The following is a 24,209-nucleotide window of genomic DNA, read 5'->3' as shown; positions in this document are numbered from 1 at the left end:
TTCTGTTATTTTCAAGTCTCCCCCAATATACTTTCCAATAACTTTTTTAAAGCACTTAATATCTCCTGAATATCAATTGATATCAACTAGGTTTGACAAATGAATATTTCCTGAGAATGTATATATAATGAGCACAGAAATACAGAGACATCCCTTCAAACTGGAAAGCACAGTTGGTCCTTGAGGAGACTGGATTTAAAATTTCAAGTGTCTCAATAGTACATTTAGCCCATCTTAAAGCTGGAGCAACATCCTGGCTCAGCAGCTCTGTTCTTCCATCAAGTTTACTTCTCCCTTATGATGAAGAGGGGTCAAGAACTTACTTCCTTCACTCTTCTACTAGCTGCCATTTATGAGTTGTCTTCTCCCGTGAGAATGTAAGTTTGTTAAGGGTAGAAACTGCTTTCCTTTTGCTTGTATTTGTATTCCCAGTGTACACAGTGCCTGGAACATAATAAATGCTTAATAAATGCCTTGATTTATTGACATCTCATTATGGCATGGCCAGTGGTTCAGTTTCCACCTTGCTCAGCTGGGTTGACTCATAACTGGGCTGGGCTCAGTAGATTGTTCTCAAGAACTGTTACTCACTTTCTTCACTAAAAATCTACTACCATTCCCACTCATGGCAGCTTAGTAAAGAGCAGTGGATAGAATACCAGGTTTAGAGTCAGGAAGAGTCACTTCCCTAAATTCAAATTTGGCCTCAGACACTACTTACATGATCCTAGACAAGTCACTGAATCCTACTTGCCTCAGTTTCCTCACCAGCAAAGTGAGTTGGAAAAGGAATGGCAAGCCACTAGTATCTTTGCCAAGAAAACCCCAAAATAAACTTATGCCCTGAAACAATTCAAACAACATAGCTTCTTCCATTGATTCTGAGACCTGATTATTAGTTGGACCTTAAATGGCTTTCATGGACCTTTTAATCTCATTGTGTGTCTAAGCATTCTCATCTTGGGATATTCATATACCTAAAATTATGAAAAAAGAAGAACACCAAGAGTGCAGATACCTTATGTTCCCAAACCAATAGTGGCTGGCTGGATAAAAAAGACAATGAAAACTACCATTTTTCTCCTCACATGGAAACTTAAAGGAATTTTCCCTACTCAAAAGTTACCAGAGCAGAGGAGAACAAGATTTTTTTTATGAAAACCTCTCATATGCATACTCAGCTCCAGCTCAGCAGACAAATAAAAAGGTTTTATCGCCACAAAGCCTTCATGAAATAGAGAACAATTTTACATGATCTGAAGAAGGCAAGAGGATCCATTACTTATTTCCCAGAAACATATTTCCCAAGCTTCAATATGGGTTGGAACTAGGAAAAACAATAATGAACATGTTCTAATGAATGGATATTTACATATTATATTAGGCAACAACTACACTGGTCTACCATCCCAAGGATTAATTTAGAATTTGAAAGAACCAAAATGTCTCCTTACTGTTTAACTTATTAAAAACAGGTGATTAGGGAATATGATACTAAAAAGTAACTCAGGCTCCTTCATTAATTCCTGGATCAAAGAGTTAAAATAAGAGTGATAAATATGTTTTGAAAGTAAGGAATCAAATAAGATCATAGCATCATAGATGTCAAGCTAGAAGCAATTTTTCAGTCATCTAGTCCAACTGAAGAACCATGATTTCAAGTCAAACATCTACTAGAATGTGAAATCCTTAAGAGCAGAGATTGTTTAATTCTTTGTATTTGTATTCCCCCGTGCATGTCACAGTACCTGGACTATATAAATCTCTTAATAATTGCTTGTTAATTGATTGATTTCTATTGTACTGTAGTACAAATCCTCATCCCAACACCTCTGAGAGATCCCCTTCACTAGAGTTTTTCAAGAAAAGGCTAGATGCTAACATGTCAGAGGTACTGTAGAGAAAATGGCTGTCAGAGTATCACCTCTAACTCTGAGATTCTGTGATACTGGTCAGAGTAAACCTCCCCATTTTTGAAATCCGGAAATTGGAAAGAGATCCAGGAATAGTGGTCTTTGGTTCTGGGTAGCAGGTCTTTTGCTTCTTCTTTACCCCTTCCTGACCATAGTGATTTGAATACAGAAAATAGATCCCAAGAAGGAGGAGAATTTGTGAGGCTTAATTTGCTGATTCTGAAAGAATCACGGGGGGGGGGGGGTTGCTTCTTAAAGTTTTAGCTCATTGAATCTATAGCTGCAATCCAATGCTACTAAATCTCTACATTCTTCAAGTCCATATGACCAATTGTACTGAATCAGAAAGGTGACACCTGCCAAGGGAGAGCTCCCTGCAAGTTCAGTTAAGCAAAGAAAGGAGATGAGGGAGAGCATAATTTTTCTTCTGCCTCATTTCAGCACAACACAGCAGAGAAATATTGATTTTCCCCTTTGCTTCATTTTTTTAAAAAATAAAGGTTTGACTGTAGCCAAATGAAGTCAGAAGTTAAATTAATCCTTGGAGGTATATTCCCCATCTTTCTGCTAACTATTCTTCTTTTATTTCTTTGTTCTTTTCCCATAGATTAGTTTGGATACCTGCCAGGAAGAACTCATTCGATTGTGGAACCCTTGGGGTGAAAAAGAATGGACAGGACGTTGGAGTGATAAGTATGGGTTTATATATATATATATATATATATATATCCTTGCTTCTACCACTGGGAGTAAAACCATGGTGTTTCAGGAATCTTTTCCTTCTAAAAGGCATGATGTTTCTCTCTGCCCAAAGATTACCCATGCAAATTTTCTCATCAAGCATGTCCCAAGTCACATCTGTCATAGCTTCCATCTTGCTACAGCTTCTTGTGTGAGTATATAAATTACATATGCTCCCTCTCAGGTTTTCTCTCTTTTTCTTACTTTTTATCTACTCTCCTGTTTTTTTTTTGTCTTTTCCTCTGTCACTCATGCAACTTGCTATGGTAATTCTAGGAAGAGAGAGATCATAGCATAATAAAATCTTAAAATCCAGAGGAAAATTAAGCAGCCATCTATCCCAATAAATGAATATTCTCTACAATATCCTAGCAAATGTTCAACTAGGTTTTACTCAAGCACCATCAGTTTCAAGGAGCCTCTCTCCTATGAGGTTTTCCATTCTATTTTCCTGCAACTTTATTAGAAAGTTCTTCTTTATATAGGAAGATAAATAGAGAATCCCCAAATGTGTGCAAGGACTTTACATGTTGTAAGGGGGCTGTTGTTGTAGCTGGAGGTAGAGAGAGTAAACATCTCTAGCCCTTTTCTCCCTAACTCTTCTCCAAAACAATGCTCCAAACAAGACTTTTATTCCTACCATTAGGGGAAGTCAGAAATTGGGGGTTGAATGTCATTCTGCTCTCTTTAGAGAGAGGGGTGGCAGACTAGAAATATATGCATCTGCTCCCTTAAGAATTCTAAGACATATGATCAGCTTCCATTTAACTTCTAATTGCTTTGTTATTTTTAGGAAAGAGGAGTATTCAAGCTCCATATCCTAAGGCTTGACCCCTTTTCCACCAAATACCAGTTCCATAATGAACATACATAGAAAATAGCAAAAAAAAAAAAAAAAAAAAAAAAAACATTTATCCAAATGAATAACAAAACAGAAACTGAAGAATATAAACATAAGAAAATATACACCAGACAATACAGAGTGAAAGAGCTTTCCCCAGTGGAGTGAAATAATTTCTCAGTCAGCTCCCTGAGTGGGAATGGGGACATAATGAAGACTACCAGCTTCCCTCATGTTTTTTCCAAGCCTTTGCCTTCTGCAGACTGCAATAGGATTGTCTTCATCCATCTTCTTTCTCAAAGCTAGAAGCTGACTTAATACTCAAAGAAAATTAAAAGTTGGTGAAGTCCCAGAGGATGAATTCTGAAAACTGAAGTTCTATCTCTCATCAACTCCATGCCAGACCCATACCAAAGGTTTTGAGATAGGATTACACTTAGAATAAACAAAAATCTTTCATATAAATTCTACCATTAGTCCTAATTCTGTTTTAGGAACTATACAGTGTAGGTATAATCTCTCTCTGTTACAATTGTCCCACAAGTTCCTCTGGAGGAAAGATCCTAAAGGAGGTCTGAAGAAGGATTTAGACTGCAACCAGACCTGTAGTCTCACTCTCATCTGAGGTGCTGTGGTACAAACATGATAGTAATTCCATTAATTAAGGAACCAAATGAAGTTTAGAAGAAACTATAAAGGAAAATATTTTCCACTTATTTCCAGTGTAGCACCTAAAGAAATGAGCATGTATTTTGTATTTTTATTCTGATTTCTCTATTTGATCCAATTTGTATTCAAATATCCCCAATAGTAATATTATTGGGTCAATGGGCATATTATTATTTAATGACTTTCCTAGTGAAGACCAGTTGAATCAATTCACAGCTCCACCAAGTAGTACATCAGAATCCCCATAGGAATAGCCCATCCAACATATGCCAGTTTTGGCATCTGTCATTTTTTTCCAGTTTGCGAAGTAAAACCTCAGAGTTGTTTTATTTGCATTTCTTTTTTTTAGTTGTTCATAGCATGCCTTTATTTGTTTTTTTGATAGTAAATCCTCCTTTCAAAATTGCCTATTAGTGTACATTGGCTATCTATTTGGGAAGTAACTCTTGTTCCCATATATTTACCTAAATACCCCACTATATCTTGGATATCAGCTCTTTATCAGAGTCAATAATACAAAGATTTCCCCCCATCAACATTATCTCTTATTGTAGCTGTATGACGTCTTTCTCCATTAGAAGGCTTTTGAATTTATACAATCAAAATTTTCCTTTTAATTTTTTATAATTACCTTTACCCTTAATTTAAAAATTTCCCTTTATCCATATCCATCTGATCCTTATATTCCCATAAGCATACAGTATGCAATTCAGTGGAGCAGAGGATATAGAGTTGGGCCACGAATTAGAAACACCAAAATCCAACCTCAGACAGTGACCATGGACAAGTCATTTAACCTGTCTACCTCAGTTTCTACAACTGTAAAATCAGAATAATAATAGTACATATATCCCATGAGATAATATCTATAAAGCATTTAGCACAGTGCCTGACAAATAGTAGGTGCTATTTAAATGCTATGCTATTATTTATTATTGTTTCCCTCTAATTAAAAAAAAAAAAGATGTAACCTTTAACATTGTAGTCATTTATCCATTTAGACCTAATTTCAGTTTGTGATATGAGATAATTGCTGAAACTTATTTCCTGCCAAACTCCTCTCTAGTTTTTTCAGAAGTTTTTATTGATTCTGATCCTATGAAGAATGTCTTTGCTCTAGAAATTTGTATCTTTGAGAATGTTCTTTGATTGCTTTGGGATCTTGATTACCTAGATTGTTTCTATTATCAACTTTTCTATTTTTTTATCCAGTGCCAAATTGTTTTGATGATTACTGCTTTAAAATACAATTTGAGACCTGACAATACTAAAATCCATTTATTCTATTTTGTCTCCTTGAGATTCTTGTTCATTTATTCCTACAGATAAATGCAGATAAATGTTATTTTTTATTTTATTTACTTCTATAAAGCATATTTTGAGTGATACAACATTATGTTTGTATGTTAATTAAGTATTATTGTAATTTTTATTATACTGGCTGCTTTTTTAAAATTTAAGAATTGGAGACAGGAAAGAGATGGAGTAAATACATTTAATAGAATGTGAAGAAGTGTAATTCTCCTAAGGAACCTTGTGCTTGACAATCAGGGGAGGGACAAGCAGGGAATTATTCTACGTCCAGTGCTAATATACCAAGACAATTCTCTACATTCCTTGGTCCTATATATTATTGTCACCAGGTCATAGATCTAGAACTAGAAGGGACGTTAGAAGTCAGCCCATAGAACCCTCTTCTCCCCCCCATCTTACAGGTTAGGCACCTGAAACTCAGAAGAATAAAGTGATTGCCCAGTGTCCCAGAGCTGGGGTGTGAAAGCAGGTCTTCTGACTCCAAGTCCTGATCAGGATCCAAGAGGAGGAAGGCTTTAAGTGCCCAGTTAAGCTTTTTTAGACATTATCCCATATGCAGTAGGAGATGCAGTGATGATTTATATAATTTTTTTGGTGTGTGGACATAAGAGGAATGGAAGCATTTTGTTCAAATTGATATTTTAGGAACATTAATCTGGCAATGGTGTGTTGACCCCTCGGTTGCTAGTGCCCATTCCAGCACTGGACTTCAGAAGCTTTCAGATAAGAAAATGTTTGTCTTCGGACAGACAGGGTAGAAGTTGCAGGAAGCCTTAGGAGCCTTTAGATTTTTGTTTGTATTCAGGTACTATATTTCCTCAAATTGGAGAGAAATAAGAGGCCCTAGGTGCTCTAATCTCAGCCATAATTGGCATTGCAGTATGCCCACTTAGAGGTAAGCTTACTTAAATCAATGCCTTATTGATTTACACTGCATTTTTTCTTACTTGTTGAAGTAAATGCAATTATCACTTAATTATAAAATTTCTATTTTAAAATCAAGCATCTGACTGTCTCAGCATGTCACAGAAAAATCAAGAGATGATCATTCCCCCCAGTTAAGAAATGACAGAGCTTCTCAGACTCAATAGTCGATCAAGATCAAAGCTAGCCCTACCTTGAAAATGAATTTAATTAGACCCAGTGCAATACTATGTACATTACATTTAACATTTTTTTAGTGGAAGACTCAGTGGCCAGACTAAACCTAGGTAAAAGGAGCAGAACCCACAGCTTTGGAGGGCTCGTCCCCTTATCACTGAGGGAATAATAATCACAATTCTGAAGAAGGCATGCAAAGCACACCAGCAGGAAACGAGGTTTGACTCCCATCCCTCCAACTTTCTGACCATCATGCAAGTCATTTACATCTCTCTAGTATTTGTTTCACTGTAAAATGGGGCCAATACCCTAAATTTTAGTATTCTGTGACTCTAATCTCTGATTCCTCTGCTCCCATGTAAGTTTAAGGGAATCACAATATCAATGTCATCAAGCATGAGGAAGATAACAAAGAAAGAAATAATCAAGAGAATCATAGAACTTTAGAGTTCCAATGAACCTCAGCAGTCACATAATCAAATCTATATTTGAATGGGCTTTCCCTAATCCAATTACACACAGTTATTTTCTTTTAAAAGGTTTATTGATGCCCTTTTTTGATACATACTGTAATTATTTTCCAATTTCCATAACCTCCATTGTAATTATAATACCTCTGGAAGAAAGAAGAAGAAGGAATGATCTGAACCCACAGAGAGAACATAGAGGGATTTAGAGTATTCTTTCAAGTCTTGTGACAAAGCTGCATCACTTTAGGACAGGGTGCAAGTATGCAGGAAAAGAAAGGAAAAATTCTAGAAGGGGAGAAGAGAATCAGCATTAGTGTTATCTGATGGTTCCAGGAGGGGCAACAGCCAAGAATTATTTCCTAACAGCAGTATCCTTACCACCAAAGAGAAAAGATAAAACTTAAAGGATCATGTGTGATTCAGCCTGAGCAATTTGCATCCACAGAAAGAACTGATAAATAGAAGTATGTATAGAAAAAGTTTACATCAATATGTCTATTTGTGTCTAATGATAGCCATCTCTATGGAGGGTGAAAGGGGAGGGCAAAAAAATTTATATGATAAAGTTATTGTATATTTGGAGGCAATGTTGTACATGGTAGATTTTCAGTTTCATGTGCAATCATCTTTTTTATTGTACTGTATTATAGAAATGCTTTTTTGTTCTGTGAATTAAAAATAAATCATATAAAAAAATAAAAGGTCAAGCAGTAGGATTATAACACTATTTTTTATTAAGGCCAGACTAATGGAAGAAAAATCACACTGTTATGGGGAATGTGGAAGAGTTAATATCCTTCTTTCCAACCACCCCTCACCATTTCAGCTGGGTACTAGTGGCATCTAGATCTGAAATCATTCATTCATCCATTATTCTGTGGTATGCTAAGAAAATAAATTTCCTTGTGCCCATTGGTTCATTGCATGAACAGCTTCAGAAGCAGAACAGAATATAGTGAGAGATATTTGTAAAGTGTTTAGTATAGTGCCTGGCACATAGTGGGTACAATATTTTGTTGTTGTTCAATCAGTTTTCCGATCATGTCTGACTTTTCATGACCCCATTTGGGGTTTTCTTGGCAAAGATACTGAAGTGATTCACCATTTCTTTCCCCAGTTCATTTTACAGATGAGGAAACTGTGGCAAATAGGGTTAAGTGACTTGCCCAGGGTCATATGGGTAATAAGAGTCTATGGCCAGATTTGAATTTAGGATTTTTTGACTCCAGGTATGATGCTCTATCCACTGTACCACCTCATTACTCATAGGTATGATGTAAAAGCTAGTTATTGTTGTTGTTACTAAATTTTCCTGGAGCAGTATTAGAATTCTAATCCTTAGATTATTTTCTCTCCCTGTCTTTCTCTGTGTCTCTGTCTTTCTTTGGCTCTCTGTACTCTCTGTCTCTCTCTATCTCTGTCTCTTTCTCTCTCTCTCTTCTCTCTCCCTTTCTCCCTCTCTTCTCTCTCTCTCTCTCTCTCTCTCTCTCTCTCTCTCTCTCTCTCTCTTTCTCTCTCTCTTCTTCCTTCTCTCCACAATATCATGAGCCATTTATATTAGCTCCACTGGTCTTTGGGAAATAGACATTTGAATTAATTGACAAAACAAGATTATGCTCATATTATGACAAGATGTGTTGAACAAAAAAAATTGTTAATTCTGCTCTTGGCAGTTTAGTTATGAAATAGAAGCATGGCTCATAACTATGTCATGGGCTAGAAATTGTTTTTAACAATGGGCTCAAGCTTGGGATTCCAACACTGCACTAAGAATGTCATTAACACTAAAATAAAACTGATAACATGGGACTCTTTCTGTTCCCATAGACCCCACCTCACTTCTTGGAGGAAATGGTTTTCATCATCTTTTTTCCAAGACTAAAACTGATCATTGCATTCCATTTGAGAAAAACTATCTCTCAATGTGAGAATCACATTCATCATGAGCATTATTCTTCCAGTTTTGTTTATTCTACTCACCATGTGTTCATGAAAACCCTCAACAGGACTCTGTAATCCTCATATTCTTTATTCCTTATGATATAAAAATATTCCAGTATTGACTCCTATAGTTGAAGAATTTAGCTATTCACCAATCAATGAATGCTCACTTTGTTACTGGATTTTATTTTTTTCTAAAACATACACACACACACAATCCTCCTAGAACTCTCTTGGTCTAGAATATTTTTTTCTGTTTTGATTTCCATAGAAAACACATGCAATAGTGGGGTGCTATGTCACAGAGTATGAGCCATTTAGTGACTTTTCTCCTATAATTTCAAATGGCATTGTAAAATAGTTTGATCAATTCGCAATAATTTGTTGGTGCAATTAGTAAATCAGAGGATGATTATTTCAGCTTTTTCAACTTCATGGTTAATTGAATAAAAGGGGGGAATAGGAAAAATCAAGAGTAAAATTCCTTGCTACAGATCCTCTGGTTGCATGCCCTCTACCAAATGTAGATTATGCCAAGACAATTCACCTCAAGCAAGACTATTTACCTATCTGTGGCTGTTTTTCTCATCTGTTCCTTTCCCTATGAAATGATAAGGAAAAATGGACATCCAGTCAATGTAGTTTATGATGAAAAGAATATTGATCTTAGAGTCAGGAATGATTTGAATCCCATCTCTTACACTGTGAACTGTGTAATCCCAAAAAAGTCATTTAAGCTCTCTGAGCCTTAATTTCCTTATGTATAAAATGGGTATAATAATAGTCCTATATCTAAAAATTATTATAAGATTCAAATGAACTTATGTATATTATTTGTTTTGCAAACCTTAAAGTGCTACATAAATGTTAACTATAATTAATTATTCTTTTTCTTGTCCAGATGATTCTCAAAGCATTCACTTTATACTCTCTTTCTCTCTCCTTCTGTCTTTCTTTTTTTCTCTCCCACAGCTCCCGAGAATGGCAGAAGGTCCAAGAATCAGAGAGGACCAGGCTTTATAAGAACAAAGAAGATGGGGAGTTTTGGTATTTTTCTCTTTTATTCAACTATTTTTGAAATTTTAGCTTAAGCTGAAACCTTCCTCCAGCTTAGGTGAAGGGTCGATGATGAGCTTTGTTCATTGTGTCTTTTTTTGCCACTTACTGTGTGGGCTGGAAGTAACAATTACTGTCAAGTTTCAATATCTTTCAAGATAGTTAGAAAGAAAATGGTTCACAGTTCAACTGGACACACAGCCAGTGTCCAGAGTTAGCTTGGCAATTTGTTTATGACATTCAATAACAATTAATTAAAATTGGATTACATGAAAAATACTGTTCTGGACACTGAAGAATCAGTAATGAATAATGGCATATTCCCAAATCACAATCTTAATGTATACTTTGGAATGATAAAATTTAACATATGATAAAGTGTCATGTGCAATCATCATTTTATTGTAATATGCCATGAAAATGCTTATTTTATACATAAATAAAAATAAAATAAAATTGTAAAGCAATTATAAAATTTAAAAATATAATAATAAAAACTCATGCAATATTAACGGAACACAGGATCCCATTATCTTAAAGCAGCAATAGAAAAATTAACATTCCCTTGCCAAATAGGAGAAAGACAATACCATTACCAGAGTACATGATAAGTCAAAAGTTTACAGAATTACTCTCAGAATAAACAAACATCACTTCATCGAGCAAGTAAAGGTTGGTAATCTACAACATCAGATTTGTCAAATGCAACTAATAATAGTTTACTTCCACTTGGGGTTCATGAAACTATTAAGATACTAAAACAGAATCAAAAGGCCCTCCATGGGCAGCATCCACACGAATTCAGCCAATAAGGAACTGACAAAAATTAAACTGAAACAGGTATTACTATTCTACAGATAAAGAAATGGAAGCAGAGATCAAATGACTTACCTAGGATCACAGTCAGAAAGTGTCTCAAGTGAGCAGCTAGATACTTAACACTCACTAGCTGTGTGACTCTGGGCAAGTCACTTAACTCATTGCCTCATTCCCTACCCCACCTCCCAAAAAAGTGTCTCAGGAAGGATCTCAATCAAGTTCTTCCCAATTTCAAATCAGATGCCTTATCTACTACTGTACATTAATGACATTTTTTAAAAAATAACATTGCATCTTGCATAGTTCTATTAAAAAAAAAAGTTCTCTTTTTTGTTTCCTCCCTGTATCTTCTACTCATAGATGCAAGCCCTTCCTGGAATTACACAAAACAAATGCTTCTTTTACATGCCAGCCCTCTAATATTCAAAGATTTCTTCTTAGTCAAAGACTCATTCAGGGTTAAATATTCTTATTTCCTCCAACTTTTCCACCTTCATCACATAATTTTAAGAGCTTTTCAGGGAGCTAACTTCCTCCCTGTCACACTCCAAAATTTTAATGTCTCTAGGCAATTTTATTTTCAATATTCAACAAATTATGACAGTAGTTCTCTGTCTTGCTGAGTGTCCTGCTAACCCCAAGAGGTTCAGCTGTTCATACTGAATCATAACTGTAGAAGTACACCTCTTTTTGATGAACTAGAATCAGATTGTTTCCTTCTTATTACATCCCACCAAGGGATGGTAATAACAATAGCAAGAGCTGATGTTTACATAGCTCTTCAAGGTCTGCAAGACATCTTATTGTATCTTCACATCAACCTTATAAGACAGAGACTATTATTATACCCATTTCCAGATTAGGAAACTAAATATGACAGAAGTACTGAATTTATGCCATAACAAACCTGTGAGGTGAATGCTAATTATTAAGCCCATTTTACAGAACAGAAATTTGGGGTTAAGTGAGAAAGGTTAAGTATATCACTCAAGGTTCACAAGACCAATAAGTATCTACCCAGGATTTGAATATCTGCTTTTTCTGATTCCAAGTCTATTGTTCAATATCATCTATGTGCCAAATCTCCAAGGAAACTACTAGACTGACAAAGTCAGTCTAAAAGAATAGTAGATTACTTATAGTGGCAATGGAAAATATCTGCATTTCCCTTCCAGGACCCCAAAGTGATTTTATTGGTCACAATAGGATAGTTAAACCACAAACATCCTGGCTCTTGCCAAAAAATGTTCTTTCATGGAATTTTCTCAATCTTATGATCATTTCCAGTAAAAATATCCTATGCTCCACTGCTGTTTTCAAATGAGAAATGACTTCTCCAAGGTGATACCACTAGTATATCAGATATCAGTCAGATGCTTATTTTATCATATAATTTGTTTTTCACAGGATGTCATTTCTAGATTTCCAGAAGACATTTGCCAGCATGCTTATATGCTTTCAATACCCAATGGTAATGAATGATAGAAGCCTGAGAAATGGAGTATGGTCCCAAATTCTAAACAAAGTCCAAAAGATCCAAAGAAATATTATGCAAGATAGTAGCTCTGGTAAGTATTTGACTACACAGAATAAAGAGAATTAGAGACTATCTATAAATTGATTATTTATTGACTTCAAGAAGAATGACTAGAAATTAAAAAGATCTGGTATGAAAAGTTGGGCAACAACAATTGTGAACAAAAATAATAATGATAGTTATATAGGTTTTATTCAGAGATAGTATGGTGGTATGATCTCTCTCAAAGCAGTTCCTCCCTATACTTGAGTCTTGATCCTCAAATTTTTGGCTCATAATCATAATAACTAGTATTTAGATATTGCCTGCTATGTGCTAGACATTGTACTAAGCACTCTATAAATATCACAATAACCCTGGAAGATAGATATTAATATCTCCAATTTACTATCAAGGAAACTGAGGCAAACAAGTTGAATGGCTACACAGCTAATATCTGAGGCTAGATCTCAACTCAAACCCCTTCACTTCAAACCCAGTCCACTACCCACTCTTCCACCTAGCCCTTGGAATCTTGTTATTTGAAAAACCAAGGACTAACTAGCATAATGTGACAGAATATGACAATAATATTACTTATTGAAACCTAATTGGTGAGCTAGAATGGCAGCCAAGTACAAGAGAACAAAAGTTACTCCTGTCTAATTATGGAATAGCCAAAGAAGGTAACATGTAGGAGCTATCTCCTTAGCATATTTTGCCCTACTGTTACCTTAGCACCTCATTCCTCGGAACTGAGTAGTAACAAAGACTTCCAGATTCCTGTTACAGGGTGACAAATTTATAGGCAGAAAGTACCTCTAAGGCCATGGAACCAACTCCCATCTTTTTGCAGATTAGAAATCAAGACCCAGGGAGGTCTGTGACTTACCTAAGATCACATGGGGAGTAAGTGACAGCTAGTATTTGGATTAAGATCTTCTGATCCCAAATCCATCGACGTTTATGCCACATCATGTTCCCTCTCTAATTAGTACATCTCTTTCCTGTTGAAAATACATATTTATCTTTATTCCCACTGTTCTCAACGTTCACATTAGTATTCACTGAATTTATGTCCATTTCAATTTTCTGGTGATTGTATTTGAGTAAAATACTAATACTAGCCACAAGTACAACACTTATTTCCCGTTGTCTCTAGCAGGGGAATTTGCTGTTTCAAGTTCATTACTCAGCAGACTCTGAATGCTTTCTGCCTATACACACACACACACACACACACACACACACACACACAAACACACACCATGCACATGCACACATGCATAAACCCAAACACAAAGAAAGGCAGAGTGGTTAATGCAGCACACACCCCTTCCCCAGTGAGCAGGAATTAGGGGAAGGTCAAGGGCTGACTGTATTTCTGTTTTTTCATAGATGCCCTTGGAAATACGCTTCAGTATTTTTTCTCTGTGATGGAGCCCATGGAAGGTATCAATGTGGTAGTCTCCATCAACATCCAGCCTAACCAGGACAGAAAGAAGATGGCACTTTTTGAAGTTTACAAGGTATAGGTGGACTTACCTCAGATTCATGGCTCACATTTTTCAGGCATTTCACTATCTCACTGAGTAGTCATGAAAACAAATATAACTTAATAGAGCAAATTCTGATTTTCCTTTCTGAATATTATCTGAATGCCTGAACAAAAAATCACAGAACCATAAAAAGTTAGACTAGGGAGACACCTTAGAGATTATATAGAACAAAATGAAAAGCATTCATTGTTTATGATGTATCTAACATTGTGCTAAACACTAGGGATACAAATAGGAAATAGAGATAATTGTTGTTGTCACAAAGCTCAAATTCTAATGGGAAAGAGGAATCATAAAGGAAGACTCGTGTTCAGTTCATGACAGATGGAAAGACCAGATAGTAATTAGGTTTTGGTTTTAATGAGGTTCTCTGCATTTTGGATAGCAGACACCGAGAGGAGATACAGAAGACCTAGAGGATTGAATGAACCATAAACAGATGCCATGTGGTTTCACCCTTCTCGGGAACTCTGCTTCTCTCTCCAGGAGGTCATTTCCCTAACACCCTTGTTTTCAGTCATGCAAAAACTGAAATCGAGGGGAAAATAGCTTTTATATTGTCTTTTAAGTTTTCTTTCTTCCATAGTAAATATCAGTTAATCCATCCTCCCTTCCTCTCATTTTACAGATGTGAATATAGGATTATAGATGAGAAAGAGATTAAGGATGACTGACAAAATAAACTTATGTAGGAATCAATCAAGAGATCAAGTAGGAAGGCTGGTATTGAGAAGAAAGCTCATGTCTTCATCAGAGACTAGAAAAAAGACAGAATAGGAAAGGGGCTCAAGGCATTTTGAGGTAGGAAAAAAAAGAAAAGAAAGTTCATGCCAGATATAAAGCAAAATATAAGGCAAGGTCCTATCCTGAGATGATGGGTGGCATTAAAGACTTGAGGGAAAAAAGGGAAGGTTTGAACAAGTACTGAATGGACTAGTACAAACAAGGATAGAAAGAATAGATATGATAACTCCCAGCTCATAAAAGCCATGTGAGTAATTCAGCAGCCTAAATGCTTTCTGTTGGCTCTGGCCAAAGAAAAGGATGAAGGGGCAAGATGCTCGCAATACTAATGGGTCTTCCTAGTGGCTGGACTTCCAAGACCAGCTCTGGAGATGTAAAGAGGAATTATAAAGAGGGAGAGGGGAAGAAAGGGAGAAAAGATATTCCCAGTGATGGTGGATGACTGAGTCACAGGGATAAATGGTAAGATATGAGATTGTTGTTAAAGAAATGCATTTCAATTTTCTGTAACAGAGCTAGAATAGTTATAGAGTGATGGAGAATGGCAAAGCCAAAAGTTATAACCATCTCCGTGTGTGCCTAAGATAGAATGGAGATACAAATCATTGGAAATAAAGTAGATAATGGACTGGGAAGTCAGAGTATTTTAGAGGATGTACAAAATAAAGTCACTAAGCATAAGGATATAGGTTAGAGCATAGAATAAGACTGTAAATCAGATGAGATTTCTTGAGAACAAGAGGGAGAATAGCCCATTCATGTATATGTGTACACACTCAAGGGGGTTAGAAAAACATGCACACTGCACAGGTAATCAAATCCCACTTATTACACTGTGGCCATGGACTAGTCAAATGACTTAGTTTAGATTAGTCAAGTGCTTAAGAATATATTTAAATTTTAGACAAAACTGTTTCTTAGATTTGCAATAGGTTTTGGAGGGAAAAGAAAAACTAGTTTACAGTTTCCTCATCTATAAAATGAGTAAGTTAGATGAGATTATCTGTAAGGTCCCTTCCAACTCTGTGTTGCATAAATCTATAACCTTGTACCATATATATAAATGGCTAGTTGGAAGATCAGAAAAGAAATGCAAGAACTTTGGGACTTTCATCAACTTGTGAGCCATAAAAAAGAAAAAAAAAAGAACCTACATTAAAACTAAAACTTGCCTTTTTTCTTCTCTCCTTTAGGTTGAACACCAGGTATGACCCCCTCAGTTTTTCTATGTGAACATAGTTAGATCTACTGTGTGGTATCGTATTACTAGTCTAATGTTTGGTCTGGTAGCTTGTCTTATCTATCTCTATTCTTCAACCCTAATGAATTACACATTCCTTTTCTTCCCTCTTTGATGCTCATAAAGCAGAGGCTCTTAACTTGGGAATTCATGAACTTGTTTTTAAATATTTTAATAACTTTACTTTAATATTTTATTTTTAAGTCTATAAATTTTATTTATTTATGCACTTTTTAAAAAAAATTTCTGAGAAAAGATCCATAGGCTATCAAAGTAAACCATGGCTCTCAAAAGGCTGAGTTATGTGTTATGACACATCTTATCCAATATCAAAATTAACAAGTCCTTCCTCAGATTACCCTGGCTTGCATATGGCTAAATCAGCTGTCCTAGAGAACTCTCAATGGCTGTTTCCACCAGCATCTTTGATCTTTCCAGTTAATTCCAACATTCAGAATTAGAATCTTGAACTAGTATGGGTAGGCTATGAGCTATCTTAACCTTAAGTCGGCTTCTAAATGTTGCTATCCTGCTTTGGTAAGGAATGAAGGTGGATACAATAAGTTGATTTTGGTTTTAATTTTTTTTTATCTCAAAGCATAGGTGGAGCACAAATGGGGATTGACAAAGTATAGATCGGTGTATATTCAGACTAGTGTAAACAGCAAGCTAATTTTAGATCCTTTGTCGGATGACTTCATCAAGTCCAATTGGTGTAGAAAATGCATATTCCTTTGCCATTCCTTCGCCTGGCAATTAAGAATCACCATGATTTAGCTAGCAGTAGTAATTATTATTAAATATGTAATACTTTAATAACTATTTGGTATTTTTATTAGTAATAATGGCAATAATAATAATTAATGTCTTATATTTATAAAATACTTTCTTCTTGAGGAGATTCTGGGGTTGGAAGTGTAAACATTATTTGCCCTAAATTTTAGATGAAGAAACTAAGCCACAGACAGGTGAGGGGACATACCCATAGATAAATGACAAATACAAGAGAGGGGTGATCTCCATACTTACGGTTCCAAACTAGGTGATTGTCTTCCTTCTAGTGCTATAATATTTGCTTTTCTTTACACCACCTCTGTCACTCTGATTCATTATGTTGATAAAAGTCTGGGGAATGTTGTAAAATCCATAGCCTTTGGCTCAGCTCTTGATATTCTTAGAAGGAGCCAGTTGGCACTATGGATACACACTAAACCTGGAATTTGGAAATACAGTTCAAATCCAGTCTCAGACAACTGTCAGCAGACAAGTGACTCTGCAAGTCACTCTGTCTGCCTCAGTCTCATCTGTAAAATGGGATAATAAAAGCTAGTGTTGCCATGAGGATAAGATGACACATTTATAAAAAAGCATTTTGCCAAACTTAAAGTGCAACATAAATGCTAAGTGTTAAATGACTCACACAGAATCTTATGGGTAATAAGTGGTGGAAGGACATTTGGACCCAGGCAAGATTTTAGAGCATGAGAGCACCTGATCTCACATCAGCCTCTTTATTTTGAAAAAGAATGAACAGAACACAAGATTATGTTGAAAACTCATTCTGGTTCTGATGTTTATTAGCTATGGAATGGTGGAAAAGTCACTTAGCCTTTTGTAGATTCACCTGGACCATGGGGGATAATGGAACTTATTCTGTCTCACAAAGTTGTTGTCAGGAAAATGCTTAGCAAACATGAAATCCTTGGGAATAATGATTACAAGTTACGTCATGTTAGTAATATATAATATATATATATATATATATATATATATATATATATATAACCAGGAAGATCTAAAATATATAATTCATTTAGAGTCACAGAGATACCTCATTAGTAGAAGAACATGTAGCTAGGTGGCTCAGTAAGTAGCATGCTGGCCTGGAATTAGAAAGATTTATCTTCTATAGTTTAAATCTGGCTTCAGACACTTAATGGCTGTCTAACTCTGGACAAATCATTCAACCTGCTTTACCTCAATTACTCATCTGTAAAATGAACAGGAGAAGGAAATGGCAAACCCTTCTGATGTCTGCCAAGAAAAAAACAAAAAGAGAATGAGACACAATTGAATAACATATAATTAGCCAAGGGTTTTCCAATTCCCAGTCCATTTTTTGGAACTTTTATTTCTGAAAAGGAAAAAGATTTGTAGTGTGTGTGTGTGTGTGTGTGTGTGTGTGTGTGTTTTAAAGGATCTATGATTGCATTATAACAATCTTATTTCCCTAGTTTGCCTGCCTTCCTTCAAACTTCTTCAAACCCCATTTAAAAAAAAAAAAATCATATTTTTCCTTTTGCAAACACAATGTTGCCACCAAGTGGACAATATACACCTATGTGTTCCTAAGATTACAGGAAAGGAAGCTGGAGGGAACTTGAAAAGTCATCTCTCATTTTACAGATGAGAAAATTGAGGCTTTGAGAGGCCAAATAGCTTATCCAAAGTCATACCAGGAATACATGGCAGAGGTGGTCTTCCTACCTCCAGCATTTTTTTTCAGTGTACCAAATTAGAGTCTGTTACTATATTCACAGGTATATCTGAGGTAGAGATGGAGGCGGTAAGATGAAGTCTGCTGGTAGCCTACATACCAAAATTAAGTCCCAAGCTTTCCAAATCCTGCAAACACATGGAATGAGGCTGCTGTCTGAAATTTCTCTTAAAAAAGTTTCAGAGACTTCCCCTTAGATCTTGACAGTCAAGGGTCCCTGCACTCCTGTGCAAAAGGCTAAAACTAAGTTTAATTTAACTTATCAGCCAAAAGCTCTGTGTGACTTTTGTTTCTCTTTGTCTTGGGACTGCCCAACCCTTCATAAGGTTCTTTTGTTTCCCCAAGATTAGGCCACTGTAAGTGAAAATTCTGATAGGTATTACTAAAGTGTCAAAGTTTTACATAGAGGGACAGCTTGCTGGTGCAGTGGGTAGAGCACCAGCCCTGAAGTCAGGAGGACTTGAGTCCAAATCTGACCTCAGACACTTCCTAGCTGTGTGATCCTATGTGACCCAATTGCCTCAGAGGAAAAAAAGTTTCACATGTAGGCCCAGAGATGTCTCTTGTCTGAAAATTAGAGGGAATCACACCATTAGAATGACTGCATAATAATATTTTTTTATTTCCATAATAACTCTGGGGGACTATATGTTAGGAGACAGACTATCTGCTTTGAGAGATCTCATCTGTTCACAGTGATGAAATTATAATACTTGAAGAATTGAAGTAAGAGGCAGCAAAGCTTTGTGCAACAGTCCTTAACCTTTTGCCATATATCCGTTTGATAGTCTGATGAAACCTATGGATTCTTCAAAATAGTTGTCATTAAAAATTTATTAAGCACTCCCTATATGCCAAGCACTGTGCTAAATGCCCATGTTTATATAGGTACAAAATAATAAAATTGTAAAGGGAACCAATTATTTTAAATAAATATATAACTTCTTTCCATCTAATTTTACAGACCTTTGAAAATCCATGCAAAAACCCTTTTTAAGAACACTTGGCTTATGGGTGCCATGGTAAATACCTTTAATCCCTGCTACCAGTGAATCTGAAGCTAATAGATTTCTTGACCTTGGAAGGTCTGAACTGCAGTGAGCTCAGTCAATTGGTTTCCACATTGCCTAAAATCAATATGTTGAACTCCCAAGAAGAGGGAGCCACTAGGCTGGACAAACCAGCCCAAATCAGAAACAGAGAAAATGTCATAGTGATCAGTAAGTAGTGTGCTTGGTCCTGTGAGTGGCCACTGTAGTGCCATCCTGGGCAAGAGAAGGAGCTCTACAAACAAACAAAATACCCTAGTTTAGTTAGTAGAGATCATAGTTACAGACCTGGAAAGGACAACAGGATCCAACTAGTCCATTCCCTTCATTTTACGGATGAGGAAATAGAGGCTCAGAAAAGTTAGTTGACTTGTCTGTGGACAACATAAATAATATAAATCAGTGATTAGGTTTTAACCCAGGCCCTCTTCTTCTAGAGCCAGCATGCCATGTGTAAGACTGGGAGAAAGTACAATCTAAGTTCATGTCCATCTCTGATAAGTGCTGGCTTTGGAAATTTTCCCTTAATCTTTCACTAATCTGGCAAATTTTTTAAAGAATAGATTGTATTCAGCCTTTCTGAAATCATTCTGCTGATCATTTTTTATTATGGAACATTCACATATCATAACTTACTCAGCCATTCTCCAATTGATGGGCATCCACTCAATTTCCAGTTTCTTTTCACTACAAACAGGGCTGCCACAAATGTTTTTACCCATGTGGGTCCTTTTCTTTCTTTATAATCTCTTTGGGATACAGGCCCAGTAGTAATACTGCTGGGTCAAAGAGTATGCACAGTTTGATATCATCACTAATCTCTTAACAGAGAGTTCATTATATTGATGAAATCACAGGACTGAACCAAAAATAATTAGCATAATTGAAAAGAGAGCCCAACCTAACTTTGTGAAGAATGGCACTGACTGAATGCTTGAAACCCTTGGATAAAACTCCCTAAGTGTAACTTTCTTTCCCAAAGGTTGATGTTTTTTTCTGATGTTTCACTTATCTTAAAAACAGTTGGTTGGTATAGAAATAGGCCAGGTTTCATATTCTTCATCCCCACTTATTATTTTTTTGTGTTGTTGTTGTTTTTATGAGGCAATTAAGGGTTAAGTAACTTGCCCAGGGTCACACAGCTAGGAAGTGTTAAGTGTGTGAGTCCAGATTTGAATTCAGATCTGAAATTAGGAATCTGGAAATCTGGAAATAAGAAAATGGAAATAGGCCAAATATCCTCAATTCAGTAAACATTAATAAGCAGTTATTACTATGTTCAAGACATGTTAGGCTCTTGAGTTATAACCACAGAAAAAAAATTTTAAAAGAGTCTTCTTTCAAGGAGTTTTCATTCTATTTGGGTAGGCAAACCATTTATACAGAGGAATAAATACAATATAATTTTAGGAGAAAAGCAAACCCCAGCTGAGTCTTGAAGGAAGCTAAGGATTCTAAGAGATAGAAGTGAGGAATGAATATGTTTTAGGTATGGAGACACCCCATACAAAGACACAGATCTGGAACATGGAATGTTGAATTTGAGAAAGAGAATTCTGAATTAGGAGAAGAGTTGATACTGGTGTAAAAAAATGTCCATCCTAGCTATCCGCCTCCCCCCCCCAAAAAAAAAAAAAGAGCAAACAAACCATTCCTGGAAGGGAAAAACTTCTAAGGTAGGGTGTTTCCCATAGGAAAATTTTCCTAATAGAAATTTAGAATGCACCTTCCTCTAGGAAGAGAGACAGAAAGAGGAAGAGATGCAGACACAGAGACAAAGAAAGAAAACACACAGGAAGAGAGACAAACAGAGAGACAACGATAGAGAGAGGAGAGAGAGACAGAGAGAAAGAAAGAAACAGAGAGACACAGAGAGAGGAGAGACAGAACAGAGAGACAGAGAAAAAGAGACAGAGAGACACAAAGAGACGGAAAGAGGAGAGAGACAAAGAGACAGAGAGAAAGAGATAGAGAGACATAGAAAGAAACAGAGATAGAGACAGAGAGACACAGAGAGTCAGAGATAAACAAACAGACAAAGACAGACAGAGAAAGAGAGAGACAGATATAGACAGACAGAGATCAGAGAGAAAAGAGAGACAGAGAGAAAGAAAGAGACAGGGAGACCGAGAGAGACAGAGAGAGAGGCAGACAGAGACAGAGAACACAAACAGAGATAGAAGAGACAGAGAGAAACAGAATGAGACAGAGAAGAGAGAAAAGAGAGAAACAATGTTTACCTTCGGTTCATTTAGGCAGCCCTGGGAGAAGTCAAAGCTCTTTGAGGCAGAACAATTATCATTATTAACTTTGCCAGAAGTGGCCAAGGAAAGTAATATAATCTGGCTACAAAACAGACGAGATCCCGCTGATCTCACCAGAGCACCTTTGAATGAAAAGGTACACGGTGCCCTTCAATGGGCCCCAAACGCAGACTCGGGGAAGTTCAGCGTTGCAGAACTAAGAACTCAGCCCGGCAGCCGGGCCCTCTCGCCCCTGACCACTGAACAGCGCCTCTGCTCCTTCTCGCCGCTTTCTCCCCAAGGCAGAACTCATAAATAACTATGTCACGCTGTGTAACCATTTTAAATAGAATCTCGGCACCCGGCCTGTCTGGGGGGAAATTTGTTTAGTAAAGGGTTTTTACTTTGTAATATGTGTGTGTCATCCCAGTAATAGCTGATGCATTGTATTTATTGTTTTATCTCTTCGAGAATATTGAAATAAAAGCAGAATCATCAAGTCCCCTTCATTCTTCAAAGAGGAGGAACTCTGTCATGGCCTTAGGAGAGAGGCAAAGCAGCCCTGGTCAGAGTCTGTTTTCCAAGGGGTTCACCTGATCTGGAGGACGGAGTACTAACTCCCACAGGCCCCAGGGTGGGGATGGGGGCGGGGAATAGCGGATAAAACTCAGGTCTTTGTTTTCATGAAACTGAGAATAATGATATTAAACACTTATTTTTTTTAATAACTTTTTATTGAAGAACTTGCAGGTAATTTCAAATTATCCCCTCATCATTCTTTGATTTTTCCTCCCCCCTCCACCTTTCCCCCCAGAGACAAGCAGTCCATACATGTTAAATAGGTTGTGACTAGATATTTATGTGCAGAACGAAAGTTTTCGTTGCTCAGGGAGAATTGATTCAGGTTAAATAACCCGGGAAGAAAAACAAAATGCAAAAGTTTCATTCTTTAGGCTTTTTTGTAATGCTTCGTCCATCCTTTAATTGAAACTGAGTTAAATTTCCTTTGTCGAAGAAATATTCCATCAGAATATATCCCACAGATCGTTGTTGAAGATATAATGATCTCCTGGTTCTGCCATTTCACTGCATCAGTTAGTGTAAGTCCACCAATCCCTCATTCATCCGCTGGTCATTTCAAGAACAAAATATTCCATAACATTCATATACCACAATTTACTCAACCATTCTCCAATTGATGGGCATCATTCATTTTCCAGCTTCTATCCACTACAAACAGGGCTGCCACAAACATTTTGGCACATACGGGTCCCTTTCCCTTCTTTAGTATCTCTTTGGGGTATAAGCCCAGTAGAAACACTGCTGGATCAAAGGGTATGCACAGTTTGATGACTTTTTGAGCATAGTTCCAAATTGCTCTCCAGAATGGCTGGGTGTGTTCACAATTCCACCAACAATGTATTAGTGTCCCTGTTTTCCCACATCCCCTCCAACATTCCGCGTTATCTTTCCCTGTCATTCTAGCCAATCTGACAGGTATGTAGTGGTATCTCAGAGCTGTTTTAATTTGCATTTCTTTGATTAATAATGACTTGGAGCATATTTTCATATGACTAGAAATAGTTTTAATTCCTTTGTCTGAGAATTGTCTGTTCATATCCTTTGTCCATTTATTAATTGGAGAATGGCTTGATTTCTTATAAATTAGAGTCAATTCTCTATATATTTTGGAAATGAGGCCTTTATCAGAACCTTTGACTGTAAAAATGTTTTCCCAGTTTATTGTTTCCCTTCTGATCTTGCCTGCATTAGTTTTGTTTGTACAAAAACTTTTCAATTTGATATAATCAAAATTTTCTATTTTGTAGTCAATAGTGATCTCTACTTCTTCTTTGGTCATAAATTCCTTCCTCTTCCACAGGTCTGAAAGGTAAATTATCCTATCCTCTTGCAATTTATTTATAATCTCATTCTTTATGCCTAGGTCATGAACCCATTTTGACCTTCTCTTGGTGTACGGTGTTACGTGTAGGTCAATGACTAGTTAAACACTTATTTTTAAATGAAACAAAAAAATTATATCAAATCCACAAGCAGTGATGGGAGGAAATTACAAAGATGAAAATTAAGACCTGATACCAGGAAAAAACTTCTGGAAAAGTATATCTGCAAAATGGAGCACACTGCCTTTTTCTTCCCACTCATTAGCTGTTTTTAAGCAAAAATTTAATAACCATTTGCCCCATTAAAAAGATTTTTTTAGAGTTTAGATTTGACTGTATAGCTGATGAAAACTTTTTCAACTCTGAAATCTGTGCTTTTATAATAATTTCTGATATTTAACTAGCACTTTTAATTTTTCAAAGTGCTTTATGCATGCTATCTTATTTGAATTTCACAATCTTATGTGGTCACTGCTCTAGATTATCTATATCCATTTGACAGATGAGAAAATTGAAACTTAGAGTTGTAAAGTGATGATCACACAGCTAGGAAATATCAAAGATGGGATTTGAACTCATATCTTCCTTACTG

General features: G+C 36.3%; 1 protein-coding gene across 1 annotated transcript in view; it reads left to right on the top strand.

Moving 5' to 3' along the window:
• The window catches only part of CAPN13 (calpain 13), a 100,129-nt gene that overhangs the window by 50,596 nt on the left and 25,324 nt on the right, over positions 1–24,209 (top strand). Inside the window, 4 exon segments of the mRNA XM_012539847.2 lie at positions 2,521–2,606; positions 9,963–10,037; positions 12,273–12,433; positions 13,780–13,910. Coding sequence (XP_012395301.2) covers positions 2,521–2,606; positions 9,963–10,037; positions 12,273–12,433; positions 13,780–13,910 — 453 coding nt within the window.

Source organism: Sarcophilus harrisii, chromosome 2 (genome assembly GCF_902635505.1).
Source record: "Sarcophilus harrisii chromosome 2, mSarHar1.11, whole genome shotgun sequence".
Lineage (NCBI taxonomy): Eukaryota > Metazoa > Chordata > Mammalia > Dasyuromorphia > Dasyuridae > Sarcophilus > Sarcophilus harrisii.
The sequence above is the reverse complement of the archived record's forward strand: the minus strand, read 5'-3'. Positions and strand labels throughout refer to the sequence as shown.